The sequence below is a fragment of the Sebastes fasciatus genome, chromosome 23 (genome assembly GCF_043250625.1).
Source record: "Sebastes fasciatus isolate fSebFas1 chromosome 23, fSebFas1.pri, whole genome shotgun sequence".
Taxonomy (NCBI): Eukaryota; Metazoa; Chordata; class Actinopteri; order Perciformes; family Sebastidae; genus Sebastes; species Sebastes fasciatus.
The window spans coordinates 5,709,768-5,726,568 of record NC_133817.1 but is presented as its reverse complement, the minus strand read 5'-3'; the positions used below and the strand labels follow the sequence as shown (position 1 = coordinate 5,726,568).

Sequence of the window (16,801 nt, the reverse complement as noted above, 5' to 3'; positions counted from 1 at the left end):
ACGCCTCCGAATAGTAAGCGTGGTGCGCACAGGAAGCGGAGTCTCTGCCTACCTGATACAATGTGTTGCTGGTAGTTATAAGAGCTGGGAATTGCACCGATTGGAAGAGAGACTTTGGGATTCCCCGGCTGCACTTCTTCATCGTCCTCGCCGAAGTGGTGGACTTTCTCATACTTCTCCAAGTATCTGCGGAGGAAGAAGAAAAAAAAAAAAACACAGATGATGAGCCAAGACTTGCCTGGTGTAAATGCTGTGAAATTTATGCTTTACTTTCTTTCCAAGATTTGGCACAGAAGCCTTGAAGTTTCTCTCTGATACTTTCTGAGTACAAACTCCTAACAGAGCTACTGACAGTCTTTTGAAACGTAAGTGACGACAGTTTCTATCCGTTCACTCTTGAGATAAGACTCCACAGATTCTTTCTCTAGTTTACAACATGAAACTAAAAATGTCAAAGTACCACAGGCCGGTTATATCTAAACAATGCTGATAAAGGTAGTGTCACTGATACCGAAAAGGATTGCAGTGCAACCTCAATCTTGATAACCCAGAGATAATGAATACAGGTTTGACAGACGTTTGTTTTTCTGTCCTTAGCTTTAAGTCATGGTGCTGAAATTATGCTAGAGATCACAACACTCTGGCATAATCTAGCAGTAAAGGTTCTGGAAGTAGCTGGCGGACATGTGGGAATAGAGGGGCATGTCATCTCACTCACTCATTCTCATGAGAGGTCAAGCCGGCCGTCACTCTCATCTCCGTGGTCAAATGGGCCGACGCTACAACTATAGAGCACCCATATACTGACATTTATGTTAAATGCATTCAAACGGCCCCAATGGAGCCGACCATGGATGTATAAAGAGAACGGAGCTGACGGGGAGAGCTAGAGACGGACTTGGCAAAGTTAGAGGACGTGCGACTACGTCCGGTTTTCAAAATAAGGTGTTAACAAAGGGAACTGTATATACAAAATACATATATGGAAATAAGATTGATTGGATTATATTCACCAGAAGTATTAAACATTACATGTCTCCTATAAATTAAAAAGAAAATACCACTAATTTGTGAGGGAAATGTCTTAAAAAATAATTCCTGACAATTTCTGATATATTTGACTTCAGGACATCTCTGACTACATACTGTACATATTGAAATTCAAACATTTTTAATGTATTAATTTAGATATTTTTCAAAGTAAAAGTCCCTAGAAGTGTATGATTCGACTTTTCCCCATAGTCTAGTGTTAAAAAAGGTAAACAAAGATCGCAATACATATCGAATCCGCACCCAACTATCGAATCGGGAGATTGGTGAATCGTCCCACCCATACAAAGCAGTCGACGGATTCGTACTACAGAAAGTTCCATCACAGAGAAGCTCTACACCCAGACATACTGTCAAGGAGACTGTTTGCTGAAACAGCAAAACCCACACTCGTGCAAATAAAACATGACATTGGAAGTTCATTCATCTGACTTCACAGAGTAGCTTACTGTACCAGGACACTCAATGTGACCTCCGCACTAGGAGCCAAAAACTCCTTTCTTTACTGCTTAGGGTTCAATAAAAGCACAAATGTGGATTTTTTTTGGAACAACGAGCCACTGTTCAAGCCAAACTGGCTTATCAGATTAAGGAATTTAAATGATTCCAATGTAACTACAACAAATACAGACTGAAGAACAAGTGTGTGTGTGTGTGTAGCATGAGCAGAGCAAGCAACCATGGCTGAGACACCCAAACAGCATCAACAGAACTGGAAAGAAAAAACAAGCACTTAGACACAAAGTGGAGAGATTCCAAAAAAATAAAATCAAGAGAGTATCTTGCAGAGTAAAACATAAATCTGCTCAGGTTTTCAGTGTACATGAGTGAAACTCAAATGGTGAGACCGACCTTTTTATTACTCTGCACATTCAGTGTAAATTACACAGTTCAAAAGTTTCATTCTAAAATGCAATTTGATAGCTTCCACGGGGAGCTTTTCACCTCGCTTTACCAGTTTAGGAGTTTTCAAGCTTGACAGAGCTCATGGAAATCACTTCTACCGAGCCCACGGTGCTTTCAAAAGGCTCAAAGGTGTTGAGTGATGCGTGATCTACATACAAAAGTGAGGCTAAAAATGAGCACGAGATAAGCAGGTCTTTGTATGACAGAGGGCTGACGAGTGACGCTGCAGCGTATAGAGCAACATTAGTCAGTGACATGAGTGAGATGTGACACATCAGAAAATGCATCTCCCACCTTGTTGTTGCACGAAATGCCGATACTAGAAAGGTATCGCAATACCCCGCCATTAAAACAGGTGTGGGACCCCATTTTATTAGTACTGGTACTTTAAGAATGAGTTTTAATCAGAGCTTCCCGTCGTCCCGAGGCCGAAAAAATAGGATCGGAAAAAAAAAACATCACAAAAAAACAGTGCATATTTTCATGCATTTCAATTCTAAAATCCCACATTTACTTTCAGACTGTTACCTGCTGAAAATCTAAGATATATTTAGAAATATATAACATATTTTAGAGGACGAGTGGACCTAAAACTTTTAAAATGAATCAGTAAATATCAGATTGAACAAGCTCTTCAGTTTGGCGTGTCGGTGTGGTGCAAGAGGTCAGGGTTAGTTCAAACTACTCTGAATACAAGTATGTAAATGAGATTATAACAACACCACTTCTCATCTGAACTGTGCAACAGCCTCTAGTAGAAACAAGGGAACTGGCTGCAGCACCAACAGCAGCAGCAAACAAGTCATTTTGAAATGTAATCATTCCCACATTCTTGAGAAGTTTGCAGAAAATATCTTCCTTGAGCATGCAAAAACCGATCCAGGCTTTCTTGGATTTGAAAAACACCCCGTAATAATGCGGAGAAACCTGCCAGACAAACAAAAACACACGCGCGGCTAAATACCTCAGCAGTTGTAGTGTGGTGAACCCTGCCTGTGTGGCTGTGAGTCACAGAGCGAGCAAGAGAGAGCGAGAGCGAGAGCGAGAGCGAGAGCGAGAGCGAGAGCGAGAGCGAGAGAGAGAGCGAGAGAGAGAGTGTGAGCGCCTGCTACTGAATGATGCCCCGCTTGTTCATCGTGGCCGAGGTAATCCCCCGTCCGCTGGCTGCCGGGTGACACGCCGGACTATAAATACACTCAGCCTTCATTTGTTGAGAGAGAGAGGAGTGCGAGAGAGCGGGAGAGAGAGAGACAGGCCCTGGTCCCGACTGCAGCGTCATCAACCGCCGTCTGGGCACACGCAAGAGAAAGGCTGCGGGTAAAAGACGGGTGGGGGTATGGGAGCGACGGAGGGAGGGAGGGGGGGTTTGACTGCAGCTGCTCATGTCTGCACTTCCCCTTTTTCATATACGCATGATGAGAGGAACATCAATCCCCCCCACCTAGAGTAGCACGCAACAGAAACCACCGGGCTTTCATCATTTTACTACAACCGTTTAGAGAAACGTGTGTTATCACTGCTGATGCTGAGGCAACGTTTCCCCGCCATAATAACACAAATGGTGGGAAAATGACACGGCATGAGAAGAAGGTATGAATAGACATGCATTTGCACAATGTCATAGGTGTTGTGTTATTTACGGTCATCCGGATCACACCAGTGCAAACACTCCTGGCTTTGATTCCTCTCAGCTGCCCAAAATGCCCTCAGTCAGTGTGTCGGTGTGTGGGAGTCCATTGCCCCCTGCTGGATGTGGACGCAGACATGCAAAACACACCCACCTGACTGCCAATTTGTGTACAGAAAATGTTTGCTGGGTTTCAACAGAGCTGGCTGTCCGACACAGACTGAGGGTGGTTTGCTTTGTCAATAATCAGGGGGCCGTTTACTGAAGGTGGAGCCAATCGAGGAAATACTGTAAAAGCTGGATTGGTTACTTATCAGACTATTCATTGCCCGAAAGCAGACACACTAGAGCTTGGACAGCATTCATCAGTTTCCCGTTAATTACCTGGACTGTGGCGGCCCGCCATAGTCTATTTTGTCCCACCACAGTTTCATAATCAACTGGAAATATTTTACAATTCTCAAAGGGTGGGATGGCCGTCACCGGGCACATTTCCTCCGCGATCGGCTCTAGTTCGGCTTTGAATGGGTGAAAGTGTTCCGCTTCCCGGAGGCCGTGGACTTAGTGCACACTGTTGTCTTCTCTCTCCCTATTCCCTGGCGGACTGTCCTCAGTGTGTCAGGGGAGGGGCCTGTGGCGATGTCGGCAACATACCCAACCAATCTTGAAACACGGGTCCCGTCTTGTTTATCATGCTTCGTGGGTGTGACTTTTTTGCCGTGTCATCACCATTCATATCTATATACAACCAATGAGTTAATGATGAAATTGTGCAGCGGTGGAAGAAGTACTTAAGTGAAAGTAGTAATACCACAGTTCAAGATGCTGCTTAAGGGATCAGTGTGTAGGATCTGGTGGTATCTAGCGGTGAGGCTGAAGATTACAACTTCTCCTGTGCGCCAAGCGTGTTGGAGAGCTACAGTAGCCGACATGAAAACGCGAATGGCCCCTCTATAAAGTCAGTTGTTGGAAGAGTAAAGTGCTTAGAGTGTGTGTGTGTGTAGGTGGGAAGTGAGTGGTGAAGCGAGAGAGAGAGAGAAAGTGGCGGCGAGTTTGGTTTGTCCGTTCTGGGCTACTGTAGAAACATGGCGGTGCAACATGGCAGCCACTGAAGAGGACCCGCTCCGTATGTAGCTATAAACGTCTCATTCTAAGGTAACGAAAACACAATGATTCTTATTTTCAGGTGATTATACACTAAAGAAAACATCCCTCCCACCGCACTCACAAAATCCTCTGGGAGACACTGTTCATATCTAAGACATGGCAGAATATCCTCACTTCATTGCAGTACTGACACTGTGCTCTAAATGGGATTCCTGTGACTCACGTAAGTGCAAAGGAAGAGTCTGTTTCACCTGTGTGGTCAATGCATGTATGCTAATGGAAAAGGACAGCACACAAAAACTATATAAGCTACCAGTACAACTCAACCCTTTTATATAAGTGCAACCATTTCAGTTATCAGCCGTGTCTATCTCAATGGCACGGCGGCTCCGTGGTTAGCGGCATTTCCTGGGTTCAAACTAAGCTCACACCGGTTCCTCCAGATCACCACCAACATGGGTGATGCATGTCAAGGAAAAGATGTTTTCCTTTTTAGTAAGTTGGACTCTGTGTGTGATTGCTTTTCAGTGTGAACGAACACCACCTCCATGGAAATATACTTGATGTATATTCTAACCTGGACTATCCATTTTATATTACGTAATTCTAGAAAAAAAAGCTCCAGTTTTTTTGTTAGTGAATCCACCTTCTTTTCCCCCCAAAATATCAACCCTGTCCCTAAGTGCTTGTTTTAAATTACTACCGTTTGCCTCGACCGTGTGGTCGGAAGACGTTAAAAGTCGATCACCCCTCCCCCCATCTGCAGCTGCTGTTTATTTTTTGGATTTCACCATTTCCCTTATGGTGTCATTCATCATAAACAGGTTTTTTTGTCAGGTGCGAGGCTCAATAAATACACTAAGTTAGTGCTGGGTGATGCATCACATTAATTAGATGTTTTGTTTTTGCAAGAGTAAAATGTCAACGTGCACAAAAAGTGTATTTTCAGTCAAAAATTTACATGGATGACTACATCAGTTGTCTTGAGTCACTACAGTCCTGCAAACTGTGACGTGAATGGTTACACCACCCAGCGCAGTTCATGGAAATGTCATGACTCCAGGTGGCTAGCTAGCTCTTGCTATCTCGTATGCATTATGCACAAAAACAAAATTGTGAATCGTCCCCAAGCTTTAAAATGTTTTTTTTTTTTTTTTGCCTATATCACAGTCCTATACTGGGGTTTGCCAAAAATATTGTTGAATGTCATTAGCGACGATATTCATATATACAATACAATCTATACACAATCTCCTCATATACACACAGATTTCGTCTCACACGAAAATGCTAGCAGACAATAGCGCTGGGCGATATGTTAAAACTTCCCAACCGGCCACTCTCAGCCCAATAACCGGCGATTGCAGATATATTCGCGCAAAGGAGTCCCCACTCTCCGTTTCCAGCAAATGCAACCATGGAAGAATTCGTTGCGAAAAAGAATACAAAATCACCTTTTAGATTATTTGGGTTTTAAACCTTTAAAAAAGGTGCTAAATTTGATATCCAGAGCATTAATATGGCAGCAAACAACTATTTTGTTAAACACTGTAAACTGTCAGCACTCGCCGTTGTTTGCACTTTTAGCAGCGTTAGCTGCAGGCCGCCGGCTCGCTGTCGACATGTTGAGAACCGTTGAGAGGCAATACAAACGCTCCCAATCCCATATTAAGCACCTTTAATGTGAAAGTCTAATTCTACTGAAACATCCAACAGCCTATAGGCTACTCTTCATCCATTAAACAAAATAAATCACCTTGGAGACTGGGCTGAACAGTCCGACACCATTTAAAAAAAGAGCACGATGGCGTTAGAAGAAGGACGCCTCTGATTGCAGCCTCCAAATGAACATAACTATGCTATTAAATGATCGGGGTTGAACGACTGCACATACAGTTTATGGTCTCAAATATGATTCATGAATTGACAGCACCAATCGATCATCGGACTGCAGCCACTAAAGACGGCTTCATTGTCATTTAGTCACTGCCCTGTTTTGTGACTAAAGACACATCGGGAAATCAGTGCAACAAGAACGTGCGTAATATGGCCCGACTCCAACTGTCAGTTGCCAATTCGCACATGCTTTGAATTGCAATTTACAGGTTAATAATTTACCGAATTTACAGGGGGAAAAAAGACAAATATTGCCCATATATTTTTCCAAACACCCCTGGACTGCTTCTGACAAGACACTAGTTCCTATTACTTGGGATGGACACAACACACAGAACAAACTCCAGTTATGTGTAAAATGCACTTAGCAAATGAAGTGATTCTACTTCTACTGAAGAGCTGTAGCCTACATTACACCAAGAACAAACACTTTTACCATATAATCTATCTGATGAAACTGTAAAGCCAGATTCTAGGTTCAGTACAAGGCGGATGCGCCAATCTGCTAGTTTGCAAGGAAACTGAGGGAAGAAGATTATGCTATCAGTGTTGGCCAACACTGCTGGAAGGCAGGTCAAATTACAGACAGGCCAAAAACACAAAGTCTCAAGAGCCTTCAGATGTTATCTGTGATAGCAAGTTTGCTCTACCGCTCTTATTTTGTTAGAAGTCTCTTATTATGCTGTATTATAAAAAGAAAAGACAGAAACAGACACACACTGGTCCACACAGCCATCGGAGCTTCTCTTCAGTCGGAGCAGCAGCTTGGATAAGGAGGGGGGAATACAAACACTGCTAATGCAAGCCAGATCAAAGGCCACTTCATCCAGATGTTTCAGACGAGCTGGAGAGTCTACCGACATACACGGGGTGGCAGAGAGGGACCAACAAGAATGATGGTACCCAGAATAATCTCATAACCAGGTGTGAAAATTAACACCCGCCGAGCAGAAAAAATAGGTAGTGTAAATGTGTCTGTGGTGTTAGGCTGGGCAATAGTTCAATGTTTCGTTTTGTTTTTCAGCAGTAACAGTGATATCACATGTTTTTCGAGCCCAAATCAGGTGTGAATTGCCTGAAGTATGTTATCTGAAAATCTAATTTGAACTTCTGTTTCTCTCCAGTGGTTAATTTAAGGCTACATCCACACTAATACGTTTGTAAAACACATAACTTTTGCTACGTTTAACACTATCGTCCACACTGCTCCGGCGTTTTCAAGCCCCTAAAATGGAGATGTTTGAAAACGCTGCTGACCCCGTTTTAGTTTTAAAACTCCGGAGTTGCGTTTTAGTCTGGACGGGCAGAAACAAAGACCTTTAAAAATGATGACGGAGACACCCACGTTCGCTTCATGATTGGGGTCTCATAAGTCACAACGTGGCCTTTCCTGATTCGCCACGCTCCATCACGTGAACCTTTTCCGGAAGAAAACAAACGACATCGGCCTCGACCACCAGCGGTTAATTTCAACACGGATGACGACTTACGAGCGTTGCTGATCTTGCTGTCTATGCTAGCAGCTCTTGTGCAGTTAAATTCTGCATTATATAATGCTGCTCGCAAAGAACGTATATTGCTAAGAGGTGAAAGAAGTGAAACTTCTGCCATTTTGGACTGAAAGCGACTACCGGACGCCAGTAAAACATCTGCCTAAAAGGTGCCGTACAAAAATAAAACAAAACTATTTCTAATCTACCGTCATATTCTACCGAAATGGCTTGTGTTGAACAATAAAATATTACAAATAAAATAGCGTTTTCAGTCACAAATGGCAGCATTGACTGTTGTCAAAAAACACTGGAGTTTTGTCTCTTTTTTAAAACGCTGTTTTCAAACGACAATGTTTTAGTGTGGACGAAGCCTAAAGTGTTTCTAAATCTTTGGTTCAGACGCCCACATGTTATTTTGTGATATCTGGACAGAGTCACAGGAGATCTTTAAGATTAATATAATAATATTTATTTGACAATTTTTCACAAGAAGTTTGAAATACTATTAATTATAATCCACTTGCAGCCGGCTGGAAAATAGAGTGGGAAATGTATGTCATGCTCAAATTCACATGACCACTAAAACACTGTCTAATTGCTGGGGTCGTGAGAATTTTGGGACCTAAAAGTGGGGTCACAAGCTAGTAACCGTTGAGAAACACATGGCTGACCGGAGGACTGATATCAAAAAGTGAAACATTCAAATATCGACTGAAGTGAGTAAACCTGCGAAATCTGATCGCACCTGCTTCTCTACACCACAAACAGTTAACGGGACGGATGAAAGTGTGGTGTAATTATTTCACTGTATCGGAAGCAGCATGTTCAAGAGGTGGTTTCTTTTTCTATAATCAGTGTGGACAGTAGAAACTGTCTTTGGCAGCAGAGCTAAAAGCCTCATATTACAGAATGGGGTTAAAAAGGTGAAACCTGATCTCTATAGTTTACTATTGCAACCCAACACTGATGAATCAAAAGACCTTCGATAGATCACTGCTGCATGTGCTCATCAAATCAAAGTTCAGTTTAAAAATGCTAAAAATGCCAACTGGATTAATGTTATTCCTCACAATAAATGCCATATGACAAGACAGGAGACATTTCCAACCATGTGTACGAACTGCCAAAGTTAACGCAGTAATGACATGTTAACTAGGGGTGTAAGGATTCATCTCCTACATCAGTGTATCGATTTATATTCCTACGATCCAATTACATTGATAGGTAAGTTGTCCTTCACGGTGGACACATCGATCTAAAATCGATTTTGCAAGGTAAATAATCTATTGTATCAATAGTAAGAATATGCGGGGTCTGAAATTAGCACCCGCCACCTGCCAAATGTGGGTAAATTGTCGGCAGTGGCGGATAAAATCATCAGGCCACCCGCCACATTGGCAGGCAGGGAAAACTTCATGACTATCGATTCTTCTGTATTGATGCTTTCCGACAGTGCACAATGACGCACACGCACGTTGTATCATGTTACAGTTTGTTTGGTACCGGAGCCACAACGGAGAGAAAAAAAAAAGAGCTCAAAAGCGTGGCGCTACTTCTACTAAACTAAAAGGGGATGCACCGTACTTTTCCCCCCGATAATGCTACACTGTGAAAAACAAATCCGTGTTGAAATTGGCAGGAGGAGAGTCAGTAACGTTACCTGTTAGCAGCCGGTGGGCAGCACAGTCCTGCTTGGTTAAATAACGGAGCTACTAACATTAAAGGAGGTGCCATTGAGTTACATTATGAGGCGTTCACGCTCTGCTCAGTAAAAATGAGTATTGGGCGAAGGTAAATAACATTATCATAATGTGTTCAAATGTAACCTTGTAAAAGTGGCGAGAAACTTGAATAAATCCAGTTGTTTGAAGGAGATGTTTTCACAGCAATATAGTCGTATATAGTTTCTGGACCATATTTATCATTGTTTTGTGTTGTTTATTGATTTCTAATAATAAATGTATACATACATTTGCATAAAGCAAGTATATCTGCCCACTCCAATGTTGATAAGAGTATTAAATACTTGACAAATCTCCCCTTAAGGTACAATTTGAACACATGAAAAGTGTGTGATTAATCGCGATTAACTACGGACAATCATGCGATTAAATATTTTAACCGACCGACAACCCCAGTATGAACCTCATCAAGACAATTTGAACATTTGAGCTAACAGAATTACAAATTAAGTCAGCGGTTTCTACACGTCTGTGCCTCCTGGGCCTGATTTCCTCCCAATGGGGATGCAGTGGAGAGGGCAAACAAAGGTTGAGCCAGGGTATCTGTCAGCTGACTTGGCTTCTGTGTTCAGCGTGCTGCAGTTTTGGGGGGAAAAGAAGTCAAAAGACTGTAGCAACACCAGAGGCCTCATTTCAAAACACCTTTCATTCGCTCTCAAATTACAGAGTGCCCCTGAAGAAGAAGAAGAAGAAGAACTGGACGGTGTTTTACTGGGGGAAAGAAAAGAAAGAAGAAATCAGGACTTTTGTTGTCCCGTGAGGGCTGAGAGCTTAGTGAAAACCACTCCCAAAATCATAAGAAACTACTAATGGAAGAGGAAAAGCATGGAGATGGGAAAGAGTATTGACTGAGAATCATCCAAATTAGTGTAGCCTCAGGAAAACTGGAAGCAGCCGCTGGTAACTCTAACCTAATCCACTGAAACAGAGTGCACAGATGTAGAACATAAATGTATGTCAAATTATAGAAATGTAAAAGGTTCTCTAGTCACGGGAATAGATCTGGGGGGGAAACAGGTCAGTCCCTGAACATTACAAATCAACGATTAAAGATAATGTGGGTGCTATGTTGTAATACTGTTTCAAAAAACCTTTTAAATTTTTACTCAAACTTTAAAGCTCGTTCGTGGCCTGTGGAAGTTTTTTTACCACGCTCACTATTTACCACTTGCCCCTTTATATCAGCAATTTTCTCGCACCTGAACACCTCTTCATTTCAATTTATATCTTTTGCTTCGATCTTGCTAATGAAGTGAGCCAAAAGCCGGGCTGCGTTTCAACTATGCCCTTTAGTGTGTCGGTGTGATTCGATGCCAATGCTTTGATCCAGAGTGTGAATCCTTCCTCCCCCCATCCCAAAGATGAAGTGAAATCAGCTCCGTTGGTGGGACTGATGTCCAAGCAGCGCTTCAACAAGTTGAAAACGAGCTGGAAAAAAAAAAAATTCTGGCAAGCGTCGCTCGCTTATTACCGGGTGACATTCAGATATCAAATAGTCGGCAGCGGGAGCTGGCACGGAACTTCAGCGCTGCTTATAACTCTGCTCTGAGTAGGAGGTGCTGACCAGAGAGAGCCACATCATGATCAGCCAGTTCATTCAGACGGGGGAACTTGGGCTACATTCACACTAATACGTTGAAAACAATCTACGTCCAGACGAGCATTATAGGGCCGTTTCAGAATTAATTTCCGTCCATACTACCAAGCCTGAAAACGCATATCACACGACCATTCACGTATACTTATTTTTTCTATACTTTAGGAAGTTCAATACAGTAGTTACATAAACATGTTCAGATATTTCATTACAGAAATTCAGTAAATATATTTCACAATATAAATGAATTCAAAATTGTGCAGCCCTAATAAAATCTTATGTGAGACAGACGGCATCAGAAAAGTCTCTGATCCCTGCTGAAGTCATGGAGTATCCTTAAGTCCAACCTCATTTTAATTCACTCAAGTAAAAAAAACATCAGGAAAGTTGGGTTCATTATCTAATCATCATCTACAAAACACGCATCCATAAATGATTTCAGTTGGCAGTGCAAAGTCTTAAAAATGCACACGCAGCTTAAAAATGCCCAGTTGCAGATGGCCATTCAACTGGATAATCAAGATTAACACATGATATTAGCAAACATCCACCCAGCTTAAGCGTCCTTGAGCAGCAGGAACCAGCTCCACTGAGCACATATCCACCGTGTAACTAGCTATGACCTCTGACCTCCCTGGATGAGGGCAGAATGAACATCTCCCCCATGTTGTTAGCCTACTTATGCATGGCAAAACTGGAGAAAGAAAGAAAAAAAATGTCTATCGTACTCCCGTCAGCACAAAAAAAAAGCAGCATGAGGGAGGCCAGGATAGTCTATCTATTTATCAGCCTTAGTTGAGGCAAGACAAGTCGAGCTGCCCGCCTGCTGCCTCTGACATCCACTACACTGAACTGCCTTAGATAAACTCTACACAGCGACCACCGCGACACAAGGGTGATATCCAGCATGCCGCTCCTCCTTTGCTCATCCAAATATTGTGAAAGAATTAACTGATTCTTTAAAAAAAAAGTTATGATGTTAATGTCTTGTCATCTGCAGAACAAGGTATTTATAAACCACTTTCTGACATGAGATAACAGACACATTAGACGGCCAAACTGTGTCCAAATATAAAGTATTATAGAGGCTCAACAAATCCGATCAGCTGACTTTCTGTGACAGGTACTTTAGGCAAAAGTAAGCCTGTCGGACAAAGACAGATTTCTGAATGTTAGCGTTTTACTGAGAAGTTCACGCATAAATTAGATGCGCTATAGCTGCTTCCACTCAAAGAACAGACCCGAAACAACCGTCTTGTCAGAGCATTACACCAAATTACACAATCTCCCGCTTTAGAGAAAACGCTTTATAACGTATTCCGTCATTATACACTAAATATGTGGCATGTAAATAGTGGTTTGTGGCCATTATGGTACACGGATTGACCTCAGGAGTTTTGCCCGTGCAGCCAACGCTTGATGTTAACCTGTGAACTTTTGAGAAGCAACAAGTCTCATCAGTTGGTAAGCAAATTAACTGCTACGCTCGCAACAGCCAACTTAGTAAAAAATGCACAGATAATTGGCCGCTGCCATCAACCCATGACCTGCAGTTGCCTGTAACACATCTGTGCGAGGCTACAAGCGTTTCTCTGCTACAGAGGTGTAATCCCCTGCACGCAGGTGCTAGTGATGGGAACGGTCGTTGCATGAAGTGGGGGGAGAAAAGGGAGCATAGAGAACGCAGCACCACCACCACCAAAACCGCAAATGCCAGCTGTTGAGGAGATTTCCACCAGAACTCCCCATCACTGGCAGCTGACTTGTGTCGAGACTCCGAGGCAGAATGTAATATGCACGTTACAGCACCCAGAGCTGCTCAATCATTAGTGCTGTATCAAACCCAAAACGGCCTGCAGCATTTCCAGAAAGGAATAACCGCCATTAAGTGTATGGTTTAGGGGTCATTACAGGCAAACGCTCCACAAGAGTGATCTTCAAAACTATGTTCCAGACTTAAAATACAAAGAGACTAGATATTTCTTTTACTAAAAGGTAGATCAGAGTGTTCTTGTGGAAGAGGCCGGTGTGTATATCTACCATGTCAATGACAAATGCACTCAGTATAGACCTTGCTTTAATTGTGCTGCTTCCTAGCAGAGAAGAGCGGAGAGAGGCTAGATCCTGCTGACTGGCTGCAACTCCACATTTGTAAACACTTCCCACATGCTACCTGAGGAGGAGGAGAGCTGCGTTTCCACCAGACTCCCCATCACTGGCAGCTGACTTGTGTCGAGACTCGGAGGCAGAATGTAATATGCACGTTACAGCTAACCAGAGCTGCTCAATCATTAGTGCTGTATCAAACCACCAAAACACCCTGTGGCTACAGCATTTTCAGAAAGGAATGGTTTAAGGTCATTGCAGACAAATGCTCCTTAAGAGTGTTCTTCAAAACTATGTTCCAAAATACAGAAAAAGACCAGATATTTCTTTTTATAAAAGCCGGATCAGCTTACTTGCCAACCCTCCTGATTTTCCAGGAAGACTCCCGTCACACCTTTTTTTTTGTTATCACAATCTGTTTCTGGTACTGTACAGAGAATATAAGCTCTACTGTATCCACACGGACGACAATACAGCTACACCAAATGTCGTTTCCAAGCGGAAGAGAGCTGATCACGAGACACATCAAGTTTGAGCTGCGTTCGCTGCACATCTCAGCGTGCAAAGTTGGGCTTTGCTCGACACAGGTGCGACGCAAGCCATTAGAAATAAGGTGTTTCAGAGCGCAGTGTGTGCCGTTGTTGCGTTGTGTCTGAAAGGGCCTTCAGTGAGTGAGAGACAGAGAGAAATGGAGAGTACTAAAGAGAAAGAAATACTCAAAAATGAATAAAGACTGATGTTCGTTTACGCCAGAGATTCACACAAGTTCACACCAGAGGGGCGAATTATTCTTTCCTGAGAATTAAAAGTAAAATTAAAGCAGGCCTATTTGACATAAAAATGCTGTTGCATGTTTTTCATTCTTTAAAAGTCACCAGAATGCAGGAAGTCTCTGAAACTCAAGTTTTCCTGGAGGACCCCAAACCCTATTTTTGAGGTCTCAAAGTTGACAAGTATACAGATCAGTGTGTTGTTTTCTTATGTGGAAGAGGCCAGGTGTGTACATCTACCATGTCATGACAAATATACACAGTATAAACCTTGCTTTTAATTGTGCAGCTTCCTAGCAGAGAGGAGCGTAGAGGAGAGGAGAGAGAAGACCAGCTACACCAAATGTCATTTCCCAGCAGAAGAGAGCTGATCAAGTTTGAGCTGCGCTCGCTGCACATCTCAAGCGTGCAGCACCCAAAGTTGGGGTTTGCTCGATGCAGGTGCGACACAAGCCATTAGAAATAACGGGTTCTGAGCGCAGTGTGTCTGAGTGAGAGACAGAGAAATAGAGAGTACTAAAGAGAAAGAAATACTCAAAAATGCATAAAAACTGATGTTTTCACACAAGTTCACGCCAGAGGGGCGAATTATTCTTTCCTGAGAATTAAAAGTAAAAATTAGAATAGGCATATTTGACATTAAAATTATGTTGCAGTTAGCCTACTTATTATTTTCATTCTTTAAAAAGTCACCAGAATGCAGGAAGTCTCTGAAACTCAAGTTTTTCTGGGAGACCCTCTCCCTATTTTTGAGGTCTCAATGTTGGCAAGTATTGCAGATCAGTGTTCTTATCTGGAAGAGGCCAGGTGTGTACATCTATCATGTCATGATACACAGTATAAACCTTGCTTTTAATTGTACTGCTTCCTAGCAGAGAGGAGCGGAGAGAGGCTAGATCCTGCTGACTGGCTGTATCTCCACATTTGTAAACACTTGCCACATGCTACCTGAGGAGGAGGAGAGCTGCTGCTGCTGCATGGAGCTTGCATGCTTTTATTTTTACTCACCGAAGGTAGTACTGTTTTAAAGCAAATGCAGCGTTGGAACAACTCCTCGGCAAGTTAAACTCTTCCCCGCGATCAATCCACTGGTTCTTTAAAAAGTCACCAGAATGCAGGAAGTCTCTGAAACTCAAATTTCCTGGGAGGACCCCACACCCTATGTTTGAGGTCTCAATGTTGGCAAGTATGCAGATCAGTGTTCTTATCTGGAAGAGGCCAGGTGTGTACATCTTATCATGTCATGATACACAGTATAAACCTTGCTTTTAATTGTGCAGCTTCCTAGCAGAGAGGAAGCGGAGAGAGGATTGTGGAGAAGCTAGATCCTGCTGACTGGCTGCATCTCCACATTTGTAAACACTTCCCACATGCTACCTGAGGAGGAGGAGAGCTGCTGCTGCTGCTGCATGGAGCTGTGGCTGCATGCTTTTTATTTTTACTCACCGAAGGTAGTACTGTTTTAAAGCAAATGCAGCGTTGGAACAACTCCTCGGCAAGTGAAACTCTTCCCCAAGATCAATCCACTGGTTCTTGTCTGAGACCTGAGAGAGGAGGAGATAAAGCACAACAACAACACATAAGAAAAGAGCCAGTTACACACACACCAACCATCTGCTACAGGTTTACCCCCTCTCAATGAGGCCATGATCATTAATCAATAACTTTCTCAAACTGATTAAAATTTAAATAAAAAAATGCTTTAAAAAACAGTCAAACTACTTAGTTGTATGTTTAGCATAACAGAGTTTAAATTATCCAAACATATTTAGTCACATTAAAAGTCCCCCTTTAGGTGGGTTACAGTTGAGGCTAGTTAGCATTGTGAGCTAACAAGCTAACTTTTCAAATTTTTGCCGTTAACGTCTCAGAACTCCATTTAAGTGTGAAACTACCGTTGCGGCAAAAAACTGTTTAAATTTCGACAATTTCGCTTTTTTTAGCCATCTGTTTAGTTGTATTCACTTAACATGGGGCCTTGTTGAGGCCTACATGTTGTGTTGAAGCCGAAGAAAGATGGCTAATGGCGAAGAGAAAGAGACATGAAGCTTCTCAAACTACCGGTAAAAAAATGCCGCTGTTGGGGGAGGCGAAAAACGCGAAGCCGTTAAAAAGCCGTTGGCGGTTGTTTTTTCTCCTCCCGGTTGCCTCGATAATCGATGTTGCCCGCTAATTTTTGAGTCGTCGCTCACAAACTCACTCACTCCTCTTCAATTCAAAAACCACACAACAAACACAAGCCAACCACATTGCATTAACAGGCAAAACTAGCACACTAGGCCGAAAACGAAACGCGTTTTTTTAATAATAATGATCAGAAGAGAGCCAGTTAGAGTTGTATGGTTGTTACCGTGAGTTAGTCCAGCAGAGAATAACACTTTTAGTTCCACAACTCACCTTAGCAAATCCACCTAAAGCGACGACTCTGATATACAGAGCATTCAGGTCCAGCTCTTTGCCACCCACGATAGGAATCTTCCTGAACGGCGATCTGCGGCAAGAAATAC

The 16,801-nt window shown here is 42.6% G+C and overlaps 2 protein-coding genes across 5 annotated transcripts in view; both read right to left on the bottom strand.

The window, feature by feature from the left end:
* The window catches only part of coa6 (cytochrome c oxidase assembly factor 6), a 189,822-nt gene that overhangs the window by 3,688 nt on the left and 169,333 nt on the right, over nt 1-16,801 (bottom strand). The gene's annotated exons all lie outside the window — the stretch shown is intronic.
* The window catches only part of arid2 (AT-rich interactive domain 2), a 43,917-nt gene that overhangs the window by 22,709 nt on the left and 4,407 nt on the right, over nt 1-16,801 (bottom strand). For 3 of the 4 annotated variants that reach the window (XM_074625353.1, XM_074625354.1, XM_074625352.1), the window contains 3 exons: nt 16,692-16,785; nt 15,741-15,838; nt 53-186 (listed from right to left, as the gene is read on the bottom strand). In XM_074625353.1, coding sequence (XP_074481454.1) covers nt 53-186; nt 15,741-15,838; nt 16,692-16,785 — 326 coding nt within the window. Of the gene's footprint in view, nt 1-52; nt 187-15,302; nt 15,542-15,740; nt 15,839-16,691; nt 16,786-16,801 lie in introns of those variants that run through there. The other variant, XM_074625355.1, reaches the window with a different exon arrangement.